The sequence below is a fragment of the Dendropsophus ebraccatus genome, chromosome 7 (genome assembly GCF_027789765.1).
Source record: "Dendropsophus ebraccatus isolate aDenEbr1 chromosome 7, aDenEbr1.pat, whole genome shotgun sequence".
Taxonomy (NCBI): Eukaryota; Metazoa; Chordata; class Amphibia; order Anura; family Hylidae; genus Dendropsophus; species Dendropsophus ebraccatus.
Genome location: NC_091460.1, coordinates 86,187,792 through 86,207,821, shown reverse-complemented (window position 1 = coordinate 86,207,821; position 20,030 = coordinate 86,187,792). Strand labels below are relative to the sequence as shown.

Here is a 20,030-nt window from a genome sequence, read left to right as displayed (position 1 = left end):
AATTTACCCTTTACACCTGTGTAGCAATGTCAGAATGCAAAAAGGAGGTGACAGTGTCACTTTAAGGCCATATTACACAGCCCAATGTGCGGGGTAAGCGCGTGTTTATCTTCTAGATCAGCATTAATTGCTTACAGAGCCTATTAGAGCACTTGATGATCGTGTGGCAAGTGCTGCACAGACATAGTTAATAGAGATGAGCATGACTCGAGCATGCTTAAAGGGGTAGTGCACCAAAAGTTTTTTTCTTTTAAATCAACTGCTGCCATGAAGTGCCAGAGATTTGTAATTTACTTCTATTAAAAAATCTCAAGCCTTCCAGTACTTATCAGCTGCTGTGTGTCCAGCAGGAAGTGGTGTTTTCTTTCCTGTCTGACACAGTGCTCTCTGTTGCTTCCTCTGTCCATGTCAGGAACTGTCCAGAGAAGGAGCAAATCCCCATAGAAAACCTCTCCTGCTCTCCAGACTGGAAATAATACCACTTCCTGTTGGGCATACAGCAGCTGATAAGTACTGGAAGGCTTGAGATTTTTTAATAGAAGTAAATTACAAATCTCTGGCACTTTATGGCAGCAGTTGATTTGAAAGAAATTTTTTTTTGGTGCACTACCCCTTTAAGGCTCTTTGTTCGGTATTTGAATACTGTTGGCTGACAAAGCTGGATGCAACCCAAGGGAGTTCTGGAAAACATTGATATTTTCCAGGACTCCCAAGTTCGTCAGCCACCGGTATTTAAATGCTGAGCGAGTGGATTCAAGTGTGCTCGAGTCGTGCTTATCTCTATTAACCCTGTACGTGCAGCCCTTGCTATAAAGGGGTCCTTAGGTTTATATAGAATATTATAAAGAAGATTTTACCTCTCCAAGCTCCCCTGGTGTCTCATGTCTGTGTCCCCAGCTGACCACAGCCACTAAACCTGTCTCTGCAGTGACAGGAGAGGGAGATACAGAAAGAAAACTTTTTTCACTCTTGTGATATGGTGTAGGCAGGATCTAGGAGGGTTACTAGTACTAATATCGTTTTTAGCTAAATCTTTTTTTTTTTTTTTTGTTCTGGTTCTTCTTTGACTTTATGTACCGGTGTATATGTTTTCACAGTTTCACAATGCAATGTTATGTCAACTGTCATGTAACACTTAACACACACCAATAATAAATTAAAATAGAAGTTATTTTTATATTTTCACTGTTCCTGGCTTTCTGTTGATTTTTTATTCAGTTTAGGTGTTTCCAGATCAGTCTAAAAAACTCAACTCTGAAATGCAATTTAGTGCTCAAACAAAGGGTGAAATCAGAAAGAAATAATGGTGGAGAGGTTCTTACAAAGGAGAGGTACCCTACCAGATCATACTTTCTTATCCAACCTACACCTAGTATCTATAAAAAGTATGACAGATTTTTTGTTGATGTTACAACACTGGATTTCATATTTTTCAACGGTGGCCAACATATTAAGTAAGATATCAGATCTTTTCCAGGGGGCTGACTTTTAGCAACAATTTTGTGGCTGTAAGACATGAACCCTTTCAGGTTCTACTAAATCAAGTTTGGCTTGTGCAATGAAAATAATAAAAAATGTGTGTGTAACCAAATATTTTAAAAACAAAAAACTTTTTAATATATCTTATCAGACAAAATGCTTACTTCTCCTGTTATCAAGCACCCTCCTCCTTCCTGCTAAACTTTCATCCACTCTCAAAATTAGTATAGCTATGGCTTTACTGGTTACGACGTAGCTAGCTTAGGGACCAGATTACAAGGCTATGTTGTTAGCAGTGGGCAAGGTTCTGGGGTGTACCGACTAGGCACTTATCATTGTGGCCAGGAGTGGTATGCCCACCCCTTGTTATACGAACACTAGGCTTTGAAAAGGCAGAACCAGGTGTGTGGGTGCAGGCCCAGAAGATGAAGATATCCTGTGTAATAAAGAGAAGGAGCAGGAGGAGAAGCCATACGTTGTGTAGCAGTAGCCTCTGTCCTCAGTGTGGACAGACTGTCCTCAGTGTGGGAGAGAAGACTGTGGGCCACATGTATCATCCGGCAACGGATGATTTTCGGCGGAAAGTGCCGATTTGCGTATTTTTTTATACGCAAATGGCCGATTTGCGAATAAAATATTCGCAAATTGGCACTTTCCGCCGAGTACGCCAGGGGGCGGAAAGGGGGCGGAACAGAGGGCGCGGACTCCGAGTCCGCGCGATTTATCATCCGTTCCGCCAAAATGTACGCCGAAAACCTACTCCAGTCCTCAGCTGGCGTAGGTTTTCGGCGGTGCGCAACGGCACGCACGGGATTTATGTAGAGGCAGTCCGCCTCTACATAAATCTTCGTAGCGCCAGAGCTGCGGGGGCATTTTTACGTCCGGCGTAAAAAACGCCGGACTTAATAAATGCCTCCCTGTGTGCTTTTCTTCAGTGTTCTATGCCTGCAGCAGGCTTGCGTAGAGAAAGAGAGGCAGAAATTAAAGGGGTAGTCTGGCATTAGTGAAAAATCCAGGGGGGGGGGGGGGGGCAGGGGGGAGGCATAATAATAAAGAAGTCCTATTTACCCATCCCCGTGCCCCCACAGTACAATGTGCTCCCAATCCTATGATGTCATGGTCCCACTCAGAAATGCCCGCTCAGCCAATCAGTGAGTGAGGTGGGACACAACTGCAGTCACTGACTGGCGGAGTGGGTAGTTCCTCTGGGGCTGCAATGATTCAGGAGCACAGACGCCGAGAGATGATAAATCTGGGCCTATAGCTGAACCCTCTATATCACAGGGTTCTGGCATCTTTTCTGTATGATGAAAATTTAGTTAGAAACATAGAAGACTGTCAGCAGGAAAAGACCCCCTGCTCCATGTAGTCTAGTTCTCAGTTGTTCGGGACATGGAGGCTGGAGACTGGCTGCATCCACTGCACACACAGGAGAATCTGCTTTATATCTTTCCTAATTTACTCAGAGTTTGCCCCAGGATTATGTAGGATTAGAGACGAGCGAACCTGGAGCATGCTCCAGTCCATCCGAACCCGAACGTTTGGCATTTGATTAGCGGTGGCTGCTGAAGTTGGATAAAGCTCTAAGGTTGTCTGGAAAACATGGATACAGCCAATGACTATATCCATGTTTTCCACATAGCCATAGGGCTTTATCCAAGTTCAGCAGCCACCGCTAATCAAATGCAGAACGATCGGGTTCGGAGGGACTCGAGCATGCTCAAGGTTCGCTCATTTCTATGTAGGACATTACACTGAAGCTGCTGAGCCAAATCTACTTTACATTAGTTGGACAAATAAGTCCCCTGGTGTCTGACTGGCCATTTATGAAGGATCTGGAGACGGTCCTGATAAAATTCAGGAGTCGGAGCTGCGGTTTACCAACTCCACAGCCCTGGTTTTCAGACTCCCAGCATATTATACTCAATGTCCATCTGCCATTTTGTCTGTGCAAGCCTAATTTTTAAATAAAAAAGTCAACTTGGAAAACAATGCTTTATAAGAAGTTGTAGTGAATACTGTTTTACACTATGGAACAATTAGCCAACAAGCATCTGAGCTAAAGAGAGCTTTCTGAAGCTGTAACATACAGTACAAGACTCAACATTAAGCAACACTTTACAATGATAAAAAGTGCATTGTGCTCTGGAGGAAAAAAAGCGCTCACATAACCAGTAACAAAATATTCCAGACATTGGCCCAACCAGACTTAAAGCATATCCATAGCGGATGAAGGTTATACAGTGTTTCTGTAGCTGAAGCTTCAGTGAAGACTTGCCAGGGTCAGTAAGAGATTAAATATTGGACTGCAATGACTGATGTCCCTCTTTCAAAAGGTCTCTCCAAGCTTTCAGAAAGCGGGCATTCTCTTTGCATTTGGCAGCTAGTTCTTCAACTTGAGACGACACAGCAGACGTTGCTTCAAGAATCTTTGTCAATGAGAAGGCAGCCTACAAAATAACACAAGTTATAATTTGCACTCATTACTAGAGGCAAGAAGCAATGATATGAAAATACAGTACAAAAACTGCACATTGAAGTCCTACAGCATACATGTAGCCTACAGCATACATTGTAACAGTATGCATCTGCTGCCCACAAGTTTTCATTCTCCAAAATTAGGAATGGTTTCATCAGGGATGAGAAGCATCAAAGAAAATGTCAGATCTCTCCTTCCAGATGGCTCTGTATAGTATAGTCTGTATACATAGGAGAGTCAGACAGTTTTATCACATTAAAAGTCAACTCAATCGGGTTTATTCCCCTATATTTCACAAACATTAAAGTTATATACTTTGTATTGTGTCTTAACCAGCTTTTTGGAGCCGTTCCCCCCCGGAAGTGAAAGAAAGCTATACTTACCCATTCACTGTCAACCACATCCTCTTTTACCGGCGCCATTTTGTGTCAATGTCGTCACAAGCGGGTGGGGGGGGGGGCTAGTCTTCCCCCTCTTCAGCTCCTTCCTCTGTAATGAATGGGAGAGAAAAGGCTACTGGCGCACATGCCCATCTGCAGCCTTCTCTCTCCTATTCATTACAGAGGAACCCAGAAGTGAGAAAGAACCGAAGCTAACGGGGGTTTCAAATTGTGATGGTGGTGAAGGGATGGTGATGGGATCTGTGTCTGTCAGTGTTTTTTTCCCCAGTGCTGGAGTTGTCCTTTAAATTATGTGACAGAGTAATGAGGAATGGAATGTATATGAAAGGGTTAACTGTTTTTTCTAGACATCCTCCAAGGTCTCCATTGTTGTCTCTCTTCTTATCTTGGGCTAATGTTTATCTTACCTGTCTGCTGGATATGTTATTACTTGGGAACCTATTGGGAAGTGTCTTTTGGATGATTTATAACTTAAGACATGTGCCTGTTGGGGGTTGAGGATCCATGCTTTCTATCAGACCACATTAAAGCAACTCTGTACCCACAATCTGACTCCCCAAACCTCTTGTACCTTTGGATAGCTGCTTTTAATACAAGATCTGTAATGCAGCGCTGCCTGGGTAATGCAGTTATTGTCCTAAAAAACTTTTAAACTTGCAGCCCTGTGCCAAACGGGAGTATCTGTGCCCTAACTTTGCACCACCCCTCCGTCCCTCCTCCCCACCCTCTTCATCATTAGGAATGCTCCAGGCAGATTGCCTCCTATTCCCCACCTGTGGTGGCCCGGCACATGGGCTGGATCGTTAAGCACCTGTGCAGTGTTCAGCATGGAGAAAATGTTCCAGTGGCATTCCTAATGATGAAGAGGGCGGGGAGGTGGGAGGGTGGTGCAAAGTTAGAGCACAGATGCAGTTTGTGCCAAACGGGAGGGAGGGGGCAGTCTGGTGGCAAGGGGGGCCTCGAGGGCCCCCCCTTGGCAGCGGCCAGTGTTCGGCGGCGACCGCTAGGCCACTGGTCAGATTATATGGGATGTCCAGGAATATCATTTTATGTCAAACTGGCCAGACTGTGATAATAAGAGAAATCTGCCCTGATCTTATGGCTGACGGTTCTCTCTTCCATCCTCTGTATATAGGGAAATGCTCAGCACAGCCAAATGTCCCTTTGTTCTCTGTGGGGGGGTTTAACAGTCTGGCTGTCATTTGTGAGGCCCCTTCACAGGTCCAGAAAAACTGTCCAGATTTCCGCACCCATAGGATTACATTAGTTACGGACACCCTTCTGGAAAATAGGTCAGGAATTTTTTACATCCTGTCCTATTTTCATCCGAAATTCTGGCACGGACGCCCCCATAAAACTCTATGGGCGCCGGAAAACAGGACGCTTTCCCGATGCACATCAGGAAAGCGTCCGGAGTTCTGAATTGGCCAGCTGCCCGACTCCCCCAAGTCCCCCTACCTGGCATCAGCGCGCTGCCCCAGACCCTGGCAGCGCTGGATCCTGGGCCCTCACCGCTGCCCTGCCGGCCGCCTGACCTCTCCGTTCATCCCCCCAGACCTGGGGCGCTGCTGAGGTCCAGCGCTGCCTGGCCGGCCTCTGACCCCCATTCCCTCAGGAAAAGATCAGGATCCAGGACAGGTGACACCACCCCTAGAACTACAACTCCCATCATGCCCTGATGGCAATCCATGATGGGAGTTGTAGTTTTGCAACCTGTGGCTATCCAGGTTGCAGAACTACAGCTCCCATCATGGAATGCTATCAGGGCATGATGGGAGTGGTAGTTTTGTAACCTGCAGTCATCCAGGTTGCAGAATTACAACTCCTATCAAGTGCTATTGGCAGCTCAAATGGGAGCTGTAGTTCTGCAACAAATTAAAGGTTGACACGGTATAGAAGGGGGGAGGCAGTGGCACAGTAGAACTACATCCTCCATCATGGTGTGTTATAATATGCAGGACTACACCCCCCAGCATCGTATATAGGGTAGGCTGTAGAACTACATCTCCCAGCATGGTGTGTAATAATATGCAGAACTAAATCACATAATGGGACTTGTAGTTCTGCAACAGATAAGAGGATGACACATGGTATGAGGGTGAGATGGTGACACAGTACACACAGGGGCACGGTACACGAGGGGGGAGACGGTGGCACGGTACACGAGGGGGGAGACGGTGGCACGGTACACGAGGGGGGAGACGGTGGCACGGTACACGAGGGGGGAGACGGTGGCACGGTACACGAGGAGCCATGTGGGTACTTGTGATGTATGTTGGCATACTAGACCATATTGAACTGCAGTCACGCTATCAGCACTTCACTGAAATGGAGTCACACTATCAGCACTAGGAATTGCAGTGCTCCTATATACCATGTTTTACGGTAATAGCCAGGACTAGTTAGTTCCAGGCTCCAGAATGTGCCAGGAAGATCATAGGGTGACACCTACATGTGAGACTAACTAAAGAATGCCAACTGTTAACCCCTTCAGGTCCATTCACCCACTGTTAACCCCTCAGATCCACAACTGTTCAATTACCCCACTGTTAACCTCTTCACATCCACTACAATCTAATTCATCCACTGCTAACCCCTTTAGATCCACAACACTTCAATGCATCCACTTTTAACCCCTACACATCCACCACAGTTTAATTCATATACTGTTAACCCCTTCAGCTCCAGGAATATTTTATTTTTTTCTAACTATATGTAATTTTTAACACCTGAAAACCAGGCTCATTTTAATTTATTTCTCTTATTTGTCTTAGACATAGAGGAACCATTATTACTGTACAGATTCGGAGTAATGTGATGGTAAAGTGTCTATTTGGGGCTATATGTCGCACATTTTGAAGTCCAATAAAATCACGAAATCAAATTGTTATCCAATCTCACTACCATATCCTAGAAGAGCGCTTACTCTGTTACAGGTTCTGTGATTTTCAGACATTTTTACTGTACGGATTCGGAGTAATGTGATGGTAGAGTGTCTATTTGGGGCTATATGCCCCACTATTTGAAGTCCAATAAAATCACGAAATCAAATTGTTATCCAATTTCGCTACCATATCCTAGAAGAGCGCTTACTCTCGTACAGTTTCTGTGATTTTCAGACATTTTTACTGTACGGATTCGGAGTAATGTGATGGTAAAGTGTCTATTTGGGGCTATATGTCGCACATTTTGAAGTCCAATAAAATCACGAAATCAAATTGTTATCCAATTTCGCTACCATATGCTAGAAGAGCGCTTACTCTCGTACAGGTTCTGTGATTTTCAGACATTTTCACTGTACGGATTCGGAGTAATGTGATGGTAAAGTGTCTATTTGGGGCTATATGCCCCACTATTTGAAGTCTAATAAAATCACGAAATCAAATTGTTATCCAATTTCGCTACCATATCCTAGAAGAGCGCTTACTCTCGTACAGTTTCTGTGATTTTCAGACATTTTTACTGTACAGATTCGGAGTAATGTGATGGTAAAGTGTCTATTTGGGGCTATATGCCCCACTATTTGAAGTCTAATAAAATCACGAAATCAAATTGTTATCCAATTTCGCTACCATATTCTAGAAGAGCGCTTACTCTCGTACAGGTTCTGTGATTTTTCAGACATTTTTACTGTACGAATTCAGAGTAATGTGATGGTAAAGTGTCTATTTGGGGCTATATGCCCCACTATTTGAAGTCCAATAAAATCACGAAATCAAATTGTTATCCAATTTCGCTACCATATCCTAGAAGAACGCTTACTCTCGTACAGATTCTGTGATTTTCAGACATTTTTACTGTACGGATTCGGAGTAATAAGATGGTAAAGTGTCTATTTGGGGCTATATGTCCCACTATTTGAAGTCCAATAAAATCACAAAATCAAATTGTTTTCCAAACTCGTTACCATATCCTAAAAGAGCGCTTACTCTCATACAGGTTCTGTGATTTTCAGACATTTTTACTGTAGGGATTCGGAGTAATGTGATGGTAAAGTGTCTATTTGGGGCTATATGTCGCACATTTTGAAGTCCAATAAAATCACGAAATCAAATTGTTATCCAATCTCGCTACCATATCCTAGAAGAGCGCTTACTCTCGTACAGGTTCTGTGATTTTAAGACATTTTTACTGTAGGGATTCGGAGTAATGTGATGGTAAAGTGTCTATTTGGGGCTATATGCCGCACATTTTGAAGTCCAATAAAATCACGAAATCAAATTGTTATCCAATTTCGCTACCATATGCTAGAAGAGCGCTTACTCTCGTACAGATTCTGTGATTTTCAGACATTTTTACTGTACGAATTCAGAGTAATGTGATGGTAAAGTGTCTATTTGGGGCTATATGTCCCACTATTTGAAGTCCAATAAAATCACGAAATCAAATTGTTATCCAATCTCGTTACCATATCCTAGAAGAACGCTTACTCTGTTACAGGTTCTGTGATTTTCAGACATTTTTACTGTACGAATTCAGAGTAATGTGATGGTAAAGTGTCTATTTGGGGCTATATGTCCCACTATTTGAAGTCCAATAAAATCACGAAAGCAAATTGTTATCCAATCTCACTACCATATCCTAGAAGAGCGCTTACTCTCGTACAGTTTCTGTGATTTTCAGACATTTTTACTGTACGGATTCGGAGTAATGTGATGGTAAACTGTCTATTTGAGGCTATATGTCGCACATTTTGAAGTCCAATAAAATCACGAAATCAAATTGTTATCCAATCTCGCTACCATATCCTAGAAGAGCGCTTACTCTCGTACAGTTTCTGTGATTTTCAGACATTTTTACTGTAGGCATTCAGAGTAATGTGATGGTAAAGTGTCTATTTGGGGCTATATGTCGCACATTTTGAAGTCCAATAAAATCACGAAATCAAATTGTTATCCAATTTCGCTACCATATGCTAGAAGAGCGCTTACTCTCGTACAGGTTCTGTGATTTTCAGACATTTTTACTGTACGGATTCGGAGTAATGTGATGGTAAAGTGTCTATTTGGGGCTATATGCCCCACTATTTGAAGTCTAATAAAATCACGAAATCAAATTTTTATCCAATTTCGCTACCATATCCTAGAAGAGCGCTTACTCTCGTACAGTTTCTGTGATTTTCAGACATTTTTACTGTACGGATTCGGAGTAATAAGATGGTAAAGTGTCTATTTGGGGCTATATGTCCCACTATTTGAAGTCCAATAAAATCACAAAATCAAATTGTTTTCCAAACTCGTTACCATATCCTAAAAGAGCGCTTACTCTCGTACAGTTTCTGTGATTTTCAGACATTTTTACTGTAGGCATTCGGAGTAATGTGATGGTAAAGTGTCTATTTGGGGCTATATGTTGCACATTTTGAAGTCCAATAAAATCTTGAAATCAAATTGTTATCCAATCTCGCTACGATATCCTAGAAGAGCGCTTACTCTCGTAAAGGTTCTGTGATTTTCAGACATGTTTACTGTACAGATTCGGAGTAATGTGATGGTAAATTGTGTATTTGGGGCTATATGCCCCACTATTTGAAGTCCAATAAAATCACGAAATCAAATTGTTATCCAATTTCGCTACCATATCCTAGAAGAGCGCTTACTTTCGTACAGTTTTTGTGATTTTCTGAAATACTTACTGTACGGATTCGGAGTAATGTGATGGTAAAGTGTCTATTTGGGGCTATATGTCCCACTATTTGAGGTCCAATAAAATCACAAAATCAAATTGTTATCCAATCACACTACCATGTCCTAGAAGAGCGCTTACTCTCGTACAGTTTCTGTGATTTTTAGACATTTTTACTGTAGGAATTCGGAGTAATGTGATGGTAAAGTGTCTATTTGGGGCTATATGTCCCACTATTTGAAGTCCAATAAAATCACGAAATCAAATTGTTATCCAATCTCACTACCATATCCTAGAAGAGCGCTTACTCTCGTACAGGTACTGTGATTTTCAGACATTTTTACTGTACGGATTTGGAGTAATGTGATGATAAAGTGTCTATTTGGGGTTGTATGTCGCACATTTTGAAGTCCAATAAAATCCCGAAATCAAATTGTTATCCAATCTCGCTACCATGTCCTAGAAGAGCGCTTACTCTTTTACAGGTTCTATGATTTTCAGACATTTTTACTGTAGGGATTTGGAGTAATGTGATGGTAAAGTGTCTATTTGGGGCTATATGTCCCACTATTTGAAGTCCAATAAAATCACGAAATCAAATTGTTATCCAATCTCACTACCATATCCTAGAAGAGCGCTTACTCTCGTACAGGTTCTGTGATTTTCAGACATTTTTACTGTACGGATTCGGAGTAATGTGATGGTAAAGTGTCTATTTGGGGCTATATGTCGCACATTTTGAAGTCCAATAAAATCACGAAATCAAATTGTTATCCAATTTCGCTACCATATGCTAGAAGAGCGCTTACTCTCGTACAGGTTCTGTGATTTTCAGACATTTTTACTGTAGGGATTCGGAGTAATGTGATGGTAAAGTGTCTATTTGGGGCTATATGTCGCACATTTTGAAGTCCAATAAAATCACAAAATCAAATTGTTATCCAATTTCGCTACCATATCCTAGAAGAGCGCTTACTCTCGTACAGGTTCTGTGATTTTCAGACATTTTTACTGTAGGGATTCGGAGTAATGTGATGGTAAAGTGTCTATTTGGGGCTATATGTCGCACATTTTGAAGTCCAATAAAATCACAAAATCAAATTGTTATCCAATTTCGCTACCATATCCTAGAAGAGCGCTTACTCTCGTACAGATTCTGTGATTTTCAGACATTTTTACTGTAGGGATTCTGAGTAATGTGATGGTAAAGTGTCTATTTGGGGCTATATGTCCCACTATTTGAAGTCCAATAAAATCACGAAATCAAATTGTTATCCAATCTCACTACCATATCCTAGAAGAGCGCTTACTCTGTTACAGGTTCTGTGATTTTCAGACATTTTTACTGTACGGATTCGGAGTAATGTGATGGTAGAGTGTCTATTTGGGGCTATATGCCCCACTATTTGAAGTCCAATAAAATCACGAAATCAAATTGTTATCCAATTTCGCTACCATATCCTAGAAGAGCGCTTACTCTCGTACAGTTTCTGTGATTTTCAGACATTTTTACTGTACGGATTCGGAGTAATGTGATGGTAAAGCGTCTATTTGGGGCTATATGTCGCACATTTTAAAGTAAAAAAAAATCACGAAATCAAATTGTTATCCAATCTCGCTACCATATTCTAGAAGAGCGCTTACTCTCGTACAGGTTCTGTGATTTTCAGACATTTTTACTGTACGGATTCGGAGTAATGTGATGGTAGAGTGTCTATTTGGGGCTATATGCCCCACTATTTGAAGTCCAATAAAATCACGAAATCAAATTGTTATCCAATTTCGCTACCATATCCTAGAAGAACGCTTACTCTCGTACAGTTTCTGTGATTTTCAGACATTTTTACTGTACGGATTCGGAGTAATGTGATGGTAAAGTGTCTATTTGGGGCTATATGTCGCACATTTTGAAGTCCAATAAAATCACGAAATCAAATTGTTATCCAATTTCGCTACCATATGCTAGAAGAGCGCTTACTCTCGTACAGGTTCTGTGATTTTCAGACATTTTTACTGTACGGATTCGGAGTAATGTGATGGTAAAGTGTCTATTTGGGGCTATATGTGCCACTATTTGAAGTCTAATAAAATCACGAAATCAAATTGTTATCCAATTTCGCTACCATATCCTAGAAGAGCGCTTACTCTTGTACAGTTTCTGTGATTTTCAGACATTTTTACTGTACGGATTCGGAGTAATGTGGTGGTAAAATGTCTATTTGGGGCTATATGTCCCACACTTTGAAGTCCAATAAAATCACGAAATCAAATTGTTATCCAATCACTTTACCATATCCTAGAAGAGCTCTTACTCTTGTACAGTTTCTGTGATTTTCAGACATTGTTACTGTAGGGATTCGGAGTAATGTGATGGTAAAGTGTCTATTTGGGGCTATACACCTGATAATTTGAAGTCCAATAAAATTACGAAATCAAATAGTTCTCCATCTTGTTCTTGTTCTTGGACGCTTTTGGTAGACTACTTCCAATCCCAGAAGGGACCAGCTTCATGGAGGCTGGCTGATGGAGGATAACCATTAAGAGACTTTTTTCAGGACTGTTCTTCTATTCTAGTTTAATAAGTCTATGTTCCTTTTAAGTTTAGGTTAGGGACTCGCAAGAGAATGAGGACCCTTGATGTGGCTTGCGAGCTTACGATATTTCTTGCCTATTTTTTTCTTCTAGTTTTCAACGGTAAAAGATATCTACTAATACCTCATTGAAGATTGGACATCGAGCCATCAAGGAGCCCCACTAGACTAAAGCTGCTTTCACATGCAGCAGATTTTAGGCAGATTTTCTACAGCAGATTGTCTGTTGCCAAACCAAAGTCAACCTGAAGTTTCAAATCTGCTGTAGAAAATCTGCATCAAATCCGCAGTGTGTGAAAGCACCCATACTATTCTGCAAGTCTTCCAAAGTGCATTATAGGGCCATGCAGCTGCCACTGACTGACAGCTACTTACCGCCCTAGCGGTCTTGTTTCTGCCACCTGCTGATGCGCCTGCTGATGCCTGCTGATGCCCCTCCCCTGTGCCAACTTCTATGCTTTTATAGAAGAAGTCTGGCTAAAACATTTTTGTATTGTTATTGTATTGTCACCCAAAAGTTATACAAATCCCCAATATACACCTATTACGGGAAATGCTTAGGAAGCGCTTTTTTCTTTGCACTTACTACTGCATCAAGACTTCACTTCCTGGATAACATGGTGATGTCACTTCCTGGATAACATGGTTATGTCACTTCCTGGATAACATGGTTATGTCACGACCCGACTCCCAGAGCTGTGGGGGCTGTGGCTGCCGGAGAGGATGATGGCAGGGGGATGCTCAGTGTTCCTCCAGTGCCCTGTATCCCTCAGTGTCCCCCTGCCATCATCCTCTCCGGCAGCCACAGCCCACACAGCTCTGGGAATCGGGTCGTGACATAACCATGTTATCCAGGAAGTGACATCACCATGTTATCCAGGAAGTGACATTACCATGTTATCACGGAAGTGACATCATCATGTTATTCAGGAAGTGAAGTCTTGATGCAGTAGTAAGTGCAGAGAAAAAAGCGCTTCCTAAGCATTTCCCGTAATAGGTGTATATTGGGGATTTGTATAACTTTTGGGTGACAATACAATAACAATACAAAAATGTTTTAGCCAGACTTCTTCTATAAAAGCATAGAGGTCGGCACGGGGGAGGAGCATCAGCAGGCACCAGCAGCTCACACAGGCCCCTCAGCACTCTTTATTAGGTAGCAGAAACAAGACCGCTAGGGCGGTAAGTAGCTGTCAGTCAGTGGCAGCTGCATGGCCCTATAATGCACTTGGGAAGACTTGCAGAATAGTAAGGGTGCTTTCACACACTGCGGATTTGATGCAGATTTTCTACAGAAGATTTGAAACTTCAGGTTGACTTTGGTTTGGCAACAGACAATCTGCTGTAGAAAATCTGCCTAAAATCTGCTGCATGTGAAAGCAGCTTTAGTCTAGTGGGGCTCCTTGATGGCTCGATGTCCAATCTTCAATGAGGTATTAGTAGATATCTTTTACCGTTGAAAACTAGAAGAAAAAAATAGGCAAGAAATATGGTAAGCTCGCAAGCCACATCAAGGGTCCTCATTCTCTTGCGAGTCCCTAACCTAAACCTACAAGGAACATAGACTTATTAAACTAGAATAGAAGAACAGTCCTGAAAAAGTCTCTTAATGGTTATCCTCCATCTGCCATGAAGCTGGTCCCTCCTGGGATTGGAAGTAGTCTACCAAAAGCGTCCAACAACAAGAACAAGATGGAGAACTAATTGATTTCGTAATTTTATTGGACTTCAAATTATCAGGTGTATAGCCCCAAATAGACACTTTACCATCACATTACTCCAAATCCCTACAGTAACAATGTCTGAAAATCACAGAACCTGTACGTGAGTAAGCGCTCTTCTAGGATATGGTAACAAGATTGGACAACAATTTTATTTCGTAATTTTATTGGACTTCAAAATGTGCGACATATAGCCCCAAATAGACAATTTACCATCACATTACTCCGAATCCCTACAGTAAAAATGTCTAAAAATCACAGAACCTGTAACAGAGTAAGCGCTCTTCTAGGACATGGTAGTGTGATTGGATAACAATTTGATTTTGTGATTTTATTGGACCTCAAATAGTGGGACATATAGCCCCAAATAGACACTTTACCATCACATTACTCCGAATCCGTACAGTAAGTATTTCAGAAAATCACAAAAACTGTACTAAAGTAAGCGCTCTTCTAGGATATGGTAGCGAAATTGGATAACAATTTGATTTCGTGATTTTATTGGACTTCAAATAGTGGGGCATATAGCCCCAAATAGACATTTTACCATCACATTACTCCGAATCCGTACAGTAAAAATGTCAGAAAATCACAGAATCTGTACAAGAGTAAGCGCTCTTCTAGGACATGGTAGTGTGATTGGATAACAACTTGATTTCGTGATTTTATTGGACTTCAAATAGTGGGACATATAGCCCCAAATACACAATTTCCCATCACATTACTCCGAATCCGTACAGTAAAAATGTCTAAAAATCACAGAACCTGTATGAGAGTAAGCGCTCTTCTAGGATATGGTAGTGTGATTGAATAACAATTTGATTTCGTGATTTTATTGGACTTAAAAATGTGTGACATATAACGCCAAATAGACACTTTACCATCACATTACTCCGAATCCGTACAGTAAAAATGTCTGAAAATCACAGAACCTGTACGAGAGTAAGCGCTCTTCTAGGATATGGTAGTGAGATTGGATAACAATTTGATTTCGTGATTTTATTGGACTTCAAATAGTGGGACATATAGCCCCAAATAGACACTTTACCATCACATTACTCCAAATCCCTACAGTAAAAATGTCTGAAAATCATAGAACCTGTAAAAGAGTAAGCGCTCTTCTAGGACATGGTAGCGAGATTGGATAACAATTTGATTTCGGGATTTTATTGGACTTCAAAATGTGCGACATACAACCCCAAATAGACACTTTATCATCACATTACTCCAAATCCGTACAGTAAAAATGTCTGAAAATCACAGTACCTGTACGAGAGTAAGCGCTCTTCTAGGATATGGTAGTGAGATTGGATAACAATTTGATTTCGTGATTTTATTGGACTTCAAATAGTGGGACATATAGCCCCAAATAGACACTTTACCATCACATTACTCCGAATTCCTACAGTAAAAATGTCTAAAAATCACAGAAACTGTACGAGAGTAAGCGCTCTTCTAGGACATGGTAGTGTGATTGGATAACAATTTGATTTTGTGATTTTATTGGACCTCAAATAGTGGGACATATAGCCCCAAATAGACACTTTACCATCACATTACTCCGAATCCGTACAGTAAGTATTTCAGAAAATCACAAAAACTGTACGAAAGTAAGCGCTCTTCTAGGATATGGTAGCGAAATTGGATAACAATTTGATTTTGTGATTTTATTGGACTTCAAATAGTGGGGCATATAGCCCCAAATACACAATTTACCATCACATTACTCCGAATCTGTACAGTAAAAATGTCTGAAAATCACAGAACCTTTACGAGAGTAAGCGCTCTTCTAGGATATCGTAGCGAGATTGGATAACAATTTGATTTCAAGATTTTATTGGACTTCAAAATGTGCAACATATAACGCCAAATAGACACTTTACCATCACATTACTCCGAATGCCTACAGTAAAAATGTCTGAAAATCACAGAAACTGTACGAGAGTAAGCGCTCTTTTAGGATATGGTAACGAGTTTGGAAAACAATTTGATTTTGTGATTTTATTGGACTTCAAATAGTGGGACATATAGCCCCAAATAGACACTTTACCATCTTATTACTCCGAAACCGTACAGTAAAAATGTCTGAAAATCACAGAAACTGTACGAGAGTAAGCGCTCTTCTAGGATATGGTAGCGAAATTGGATAAAAATTTGATTTCGTGATTTTATTAGACTTCAAATAGTGGGGCATATAGCCCCAAATAGACACTTTACCATCACATTACTCCGAATCCGTACAGTAAAAATGTCTGAAAATCACAGAACCTGTACGAGAGTAAGCGCTCTTCTAGCATATGGTAGCGAAATTGGATAACAATTTGATTTCGTGATTTTATTGGACTTCAAAATGTGCGACATATAGCCCCAAATAGACACTTTACCATCACATTACTCTGAATGCCTACAGTAAAAATGTCTGAAAATCACAGAAACTGTACGAGAGTAAGCGCTCTTCTAGGATATGGTAGTGTGATTGGATAACAATTTGATTTCGTGATTTTATTGGACTTCAAAATGTGCGACATATAGCCTCAAATAGACAGTTTACCATCACATTACTCCGAATCCGTACAGTAAAAATGTCTGAAAATCACAGAAACTGTACGAGAGTAAGCGCTCTTCTAGGATATGGTAGTGAGATTGGATAACAATTTGCTTTCGTGATTTTATTGGACTTCAAATAGTGGGACATATAGCCCCAAATAGACACTTTACCATCACATTACTCTGAATTCGTACAGTAAAAATGTCTGAAAATCACAGAACCTGTAACAGAGTAAGCGTTCTTCTAGGATATGGTAACGAGATTGGATAACAATTTGATTTCGTGATTTTATTGGACTTCAAATAGTGGGACATATAGCCCCAAATAGACACTTTACCATCACATTACTCTGAATTCGTACAGTAAAAATGTCTGAAAATCACAGAATCTGTACGAGAGTAAGCGCTCTTCTAGCATATGGTAGCGAAATTGGATAACAATTTGATTTCGTGATTTTATTGGACTTCAAAATGTGCGGCATATAGCCCCAAATAGACACTTTACCATCACATTACTCCGAATCCCTACAGTAAAAATGTCTTAAAATCACAGAAACTGTACGAGAGTAAGCGCTCTTCTAGGATATGGTAGCGAGATTGGATAACAATTTGATTTCGTGATTTTATTGGACTTCAAAATGTGCGACATATAGCCCCAAATAGACACTTTACCATCACATTACTCCGAATCCCTACAGTAAAAATGTCTGAAAATCACAGAACCTGTATGAGAGTAAGCGCTCTTTTAGGATATGGTAACGAGTTTGGAAAACAATTTGATTTTGTGATTTTATTGGACTTCAAATAGTGGGACATATAGCCCCAAATAGACACTTTACCATCTTATTACTCCGAATCCGTACAGTAAAAATGTCTGAAAATCACAGAATCTGTACGAGAGTAAGCGTTCTTCTAGGATATGGTAGCGAAATTGGATAACAATTTGATTTCGTGATTTTATTGGACTTCAAATAGTGGGGCATATAGCCCCAAATAGACACTTTACCATCACATTACTCTGAATTCGTACAGTAAAAATGTCTGAAAAATCACAGAACCTGTACGAGAGTAAGCGCTCTTCTAGAATATGGTAGCGAAATTGGATAACAATTTGATTTCGTGATTTTATTAGACTTCAAATAGTGGGGCATATAGCCCCAAATAGACACTTTACCATCACATTACTCCGAATCTGTACAGTAAAAATGTCTGAAAATCACAGAAACTGTACGAGAGTAAGCGCTCTTCTAGGATATGGTAGCGAAATTGGATAACAATTTGATTTCGTGATTTTATTAGACTTCAAATAGTGGGGCATATAGCCCCAAATAGACACTTTACCATCACATTACTCCGAATCCGTACAGTAAAAATGTCTGAAAATCACAGAACCTGTACGAGAGTAAGCGCTCTTCTAGCATATGGTAGCGAAATTGGATAACAATTTGATTTCGTGATTTTATTGGACTTCAAAATGTGCGACATATAGCCCCAAATAGACACTTTACCATCACATTACTCCGAATCCGTACAGTAAAAATGTCTGAAAATCACAGAAACTGTACGAGAGTAAGCGCTCTTCTAGGATATGGTAGCGAAATTGGATAACAATTTGATTTCGTGATTTTATTGGACTTCAAATAGTGGGGCATATAGCCCCAAATAGACACTCTACCATCACATTACTCCGAATCCGTACAGTAAAAATGTCTGAAAATCACAGAACCTGTAACAGAGTAAGCGCTCTTCTAGGATATGGTAGTGAGATTGGATAACAATTTGATTTCGTGATTTTATTGGACTTCAAAATGTGCGACATATAGCCCCAAATAGACACTTTACCATCACATTACTCCGAATCCCTACAGTAATAATGGTTCCTCTATGTCTAAGACAAATAAGAGAAATAAATTAAAATGAGCCTGGTTTTCAGGTGTTAAAAATTACATATAGTTAGAAAAAAATAAAATATTCCTGGAGCTGAAGGGGTTAACAGTATATGAATTAAACTGTGGTGGATGTGTAGGGGTTAAAAGTGGATGCATTGAAGTGTTGTGGATCTAAAGGGGTTAGCAGTGGATGAATTAGATTGTAGTGGATGTGAAGAGGTTAACAGTGGGGTAATTGAACAGTTGTGGATCTGAGGGGTTAACAGTGGGTGAATGGACCTGAAGGGGTTAACAGTTGGCATTCTTTAGTTAGTCTCACATGTAGGTGTCACCCTGTGATCTTCCTGGCACATTCTGGAGCCTGGAACTAACTAGTCCTGGCTATTACCGTAAAACATGGTATATAGGAGCACTGCAATTCCTAGTGCTGATAGTGTGACTCCATTTCAGTGAAGTGCTGATAGCGTGACTGCAGTCATATTGAAAACCTTTTTTTTTTTTATCAGGAAATCCTGAAGGCTTTTCCTGATGGTTTCCTGAAGATAAAAACGGATTACTGTCAGGAAATCCTGATACTTTCCTGATATCATTTGAGGCCTTCGGATCAGTATTTCCTGACAGTAAAAACTGACACGGATGTGTGAATGGGGCCTTAATAAAAAGCCTTGTGATCCCCACAAATCCCTAGATATACAGCCTACTTGGCGATCTACCGCGCATGTTGAAATGCGACCACCAGCTGGCATGCACAATGTCGACTGATCGTGGTCCTAGAACGATTATGTCAGCAGCGTGTCGCACTGTGTAACAGGAGCGGCAGCAGCAGACTTCAATGGGACATCCCTTCTGCTACTCCCCACTCACTGTCATAGCACAGGCAGCAAGCCGGAGACAGGCGAGCACCCGTCCGCCATGCTTACATCGTCTATCTCCAGCTCCACTTCCTCCAGCATCTCCCGCGGGTCCCTCCGCGCCCCCTTTACCGCTTTAGCCATTGCCCGGGATCTATGATGGCGATCCGCAGAACTGCAGGACTTCAAAACAGGCGCGGACAGTGTTACCCGCTCTAGCCAATCACAGGGCTAGAGTGTTTTAGCCAATGAAAGTCGTTTTCTCATGGTACAGATTTTTTTTCCGTCAACTAACTTTATTGTAACCGTACAAAGGTTAACAAAATAAATAGTAGTTGGTGATCGGTTTCGTCCTTTTCTCCTCGCGCTCCTGCCTGAACTTTGGCTCACTGTCCTGGCAGTAGAGGGCGCTACATATCATTATCAGCACTAGGAATTGCCTGGTTA

The 20,030-nt window shown here is 41.1% G+C and overlaps 1 protein-coding gene across 1 annotated transcript; it reads right to left on the bottom strand.

Annotated features, from left to right (window-relative positions):
* Window positions 1-3,477: 3,477 nt before the first annotated feature.
* C7H4orf46 (chromosome 7 C4orf46 homolog) lies at window positions 3,478-19,831 on the bottom strand. The gene is made up of 2 exons (XM_069977858.1): window positions 19,653-19,831; window positions 3,478-3,929 (listed from the first exon to the last, which is right to left on the bottom strand). Exons 1-2 carry the CDS (start codon window positions 19,725-19,727, stop codon window positions 3,774-3,776), a joined length of 231 nt encoding a protein of 76 aa, XP_069833959.1. The 5' UTR covers window positions 19,728-19,831; the 3' UTR covers window positions 3,478-3,773.
* Window positions 19,832-20,030: the final 199 nt, after the last annotated feature.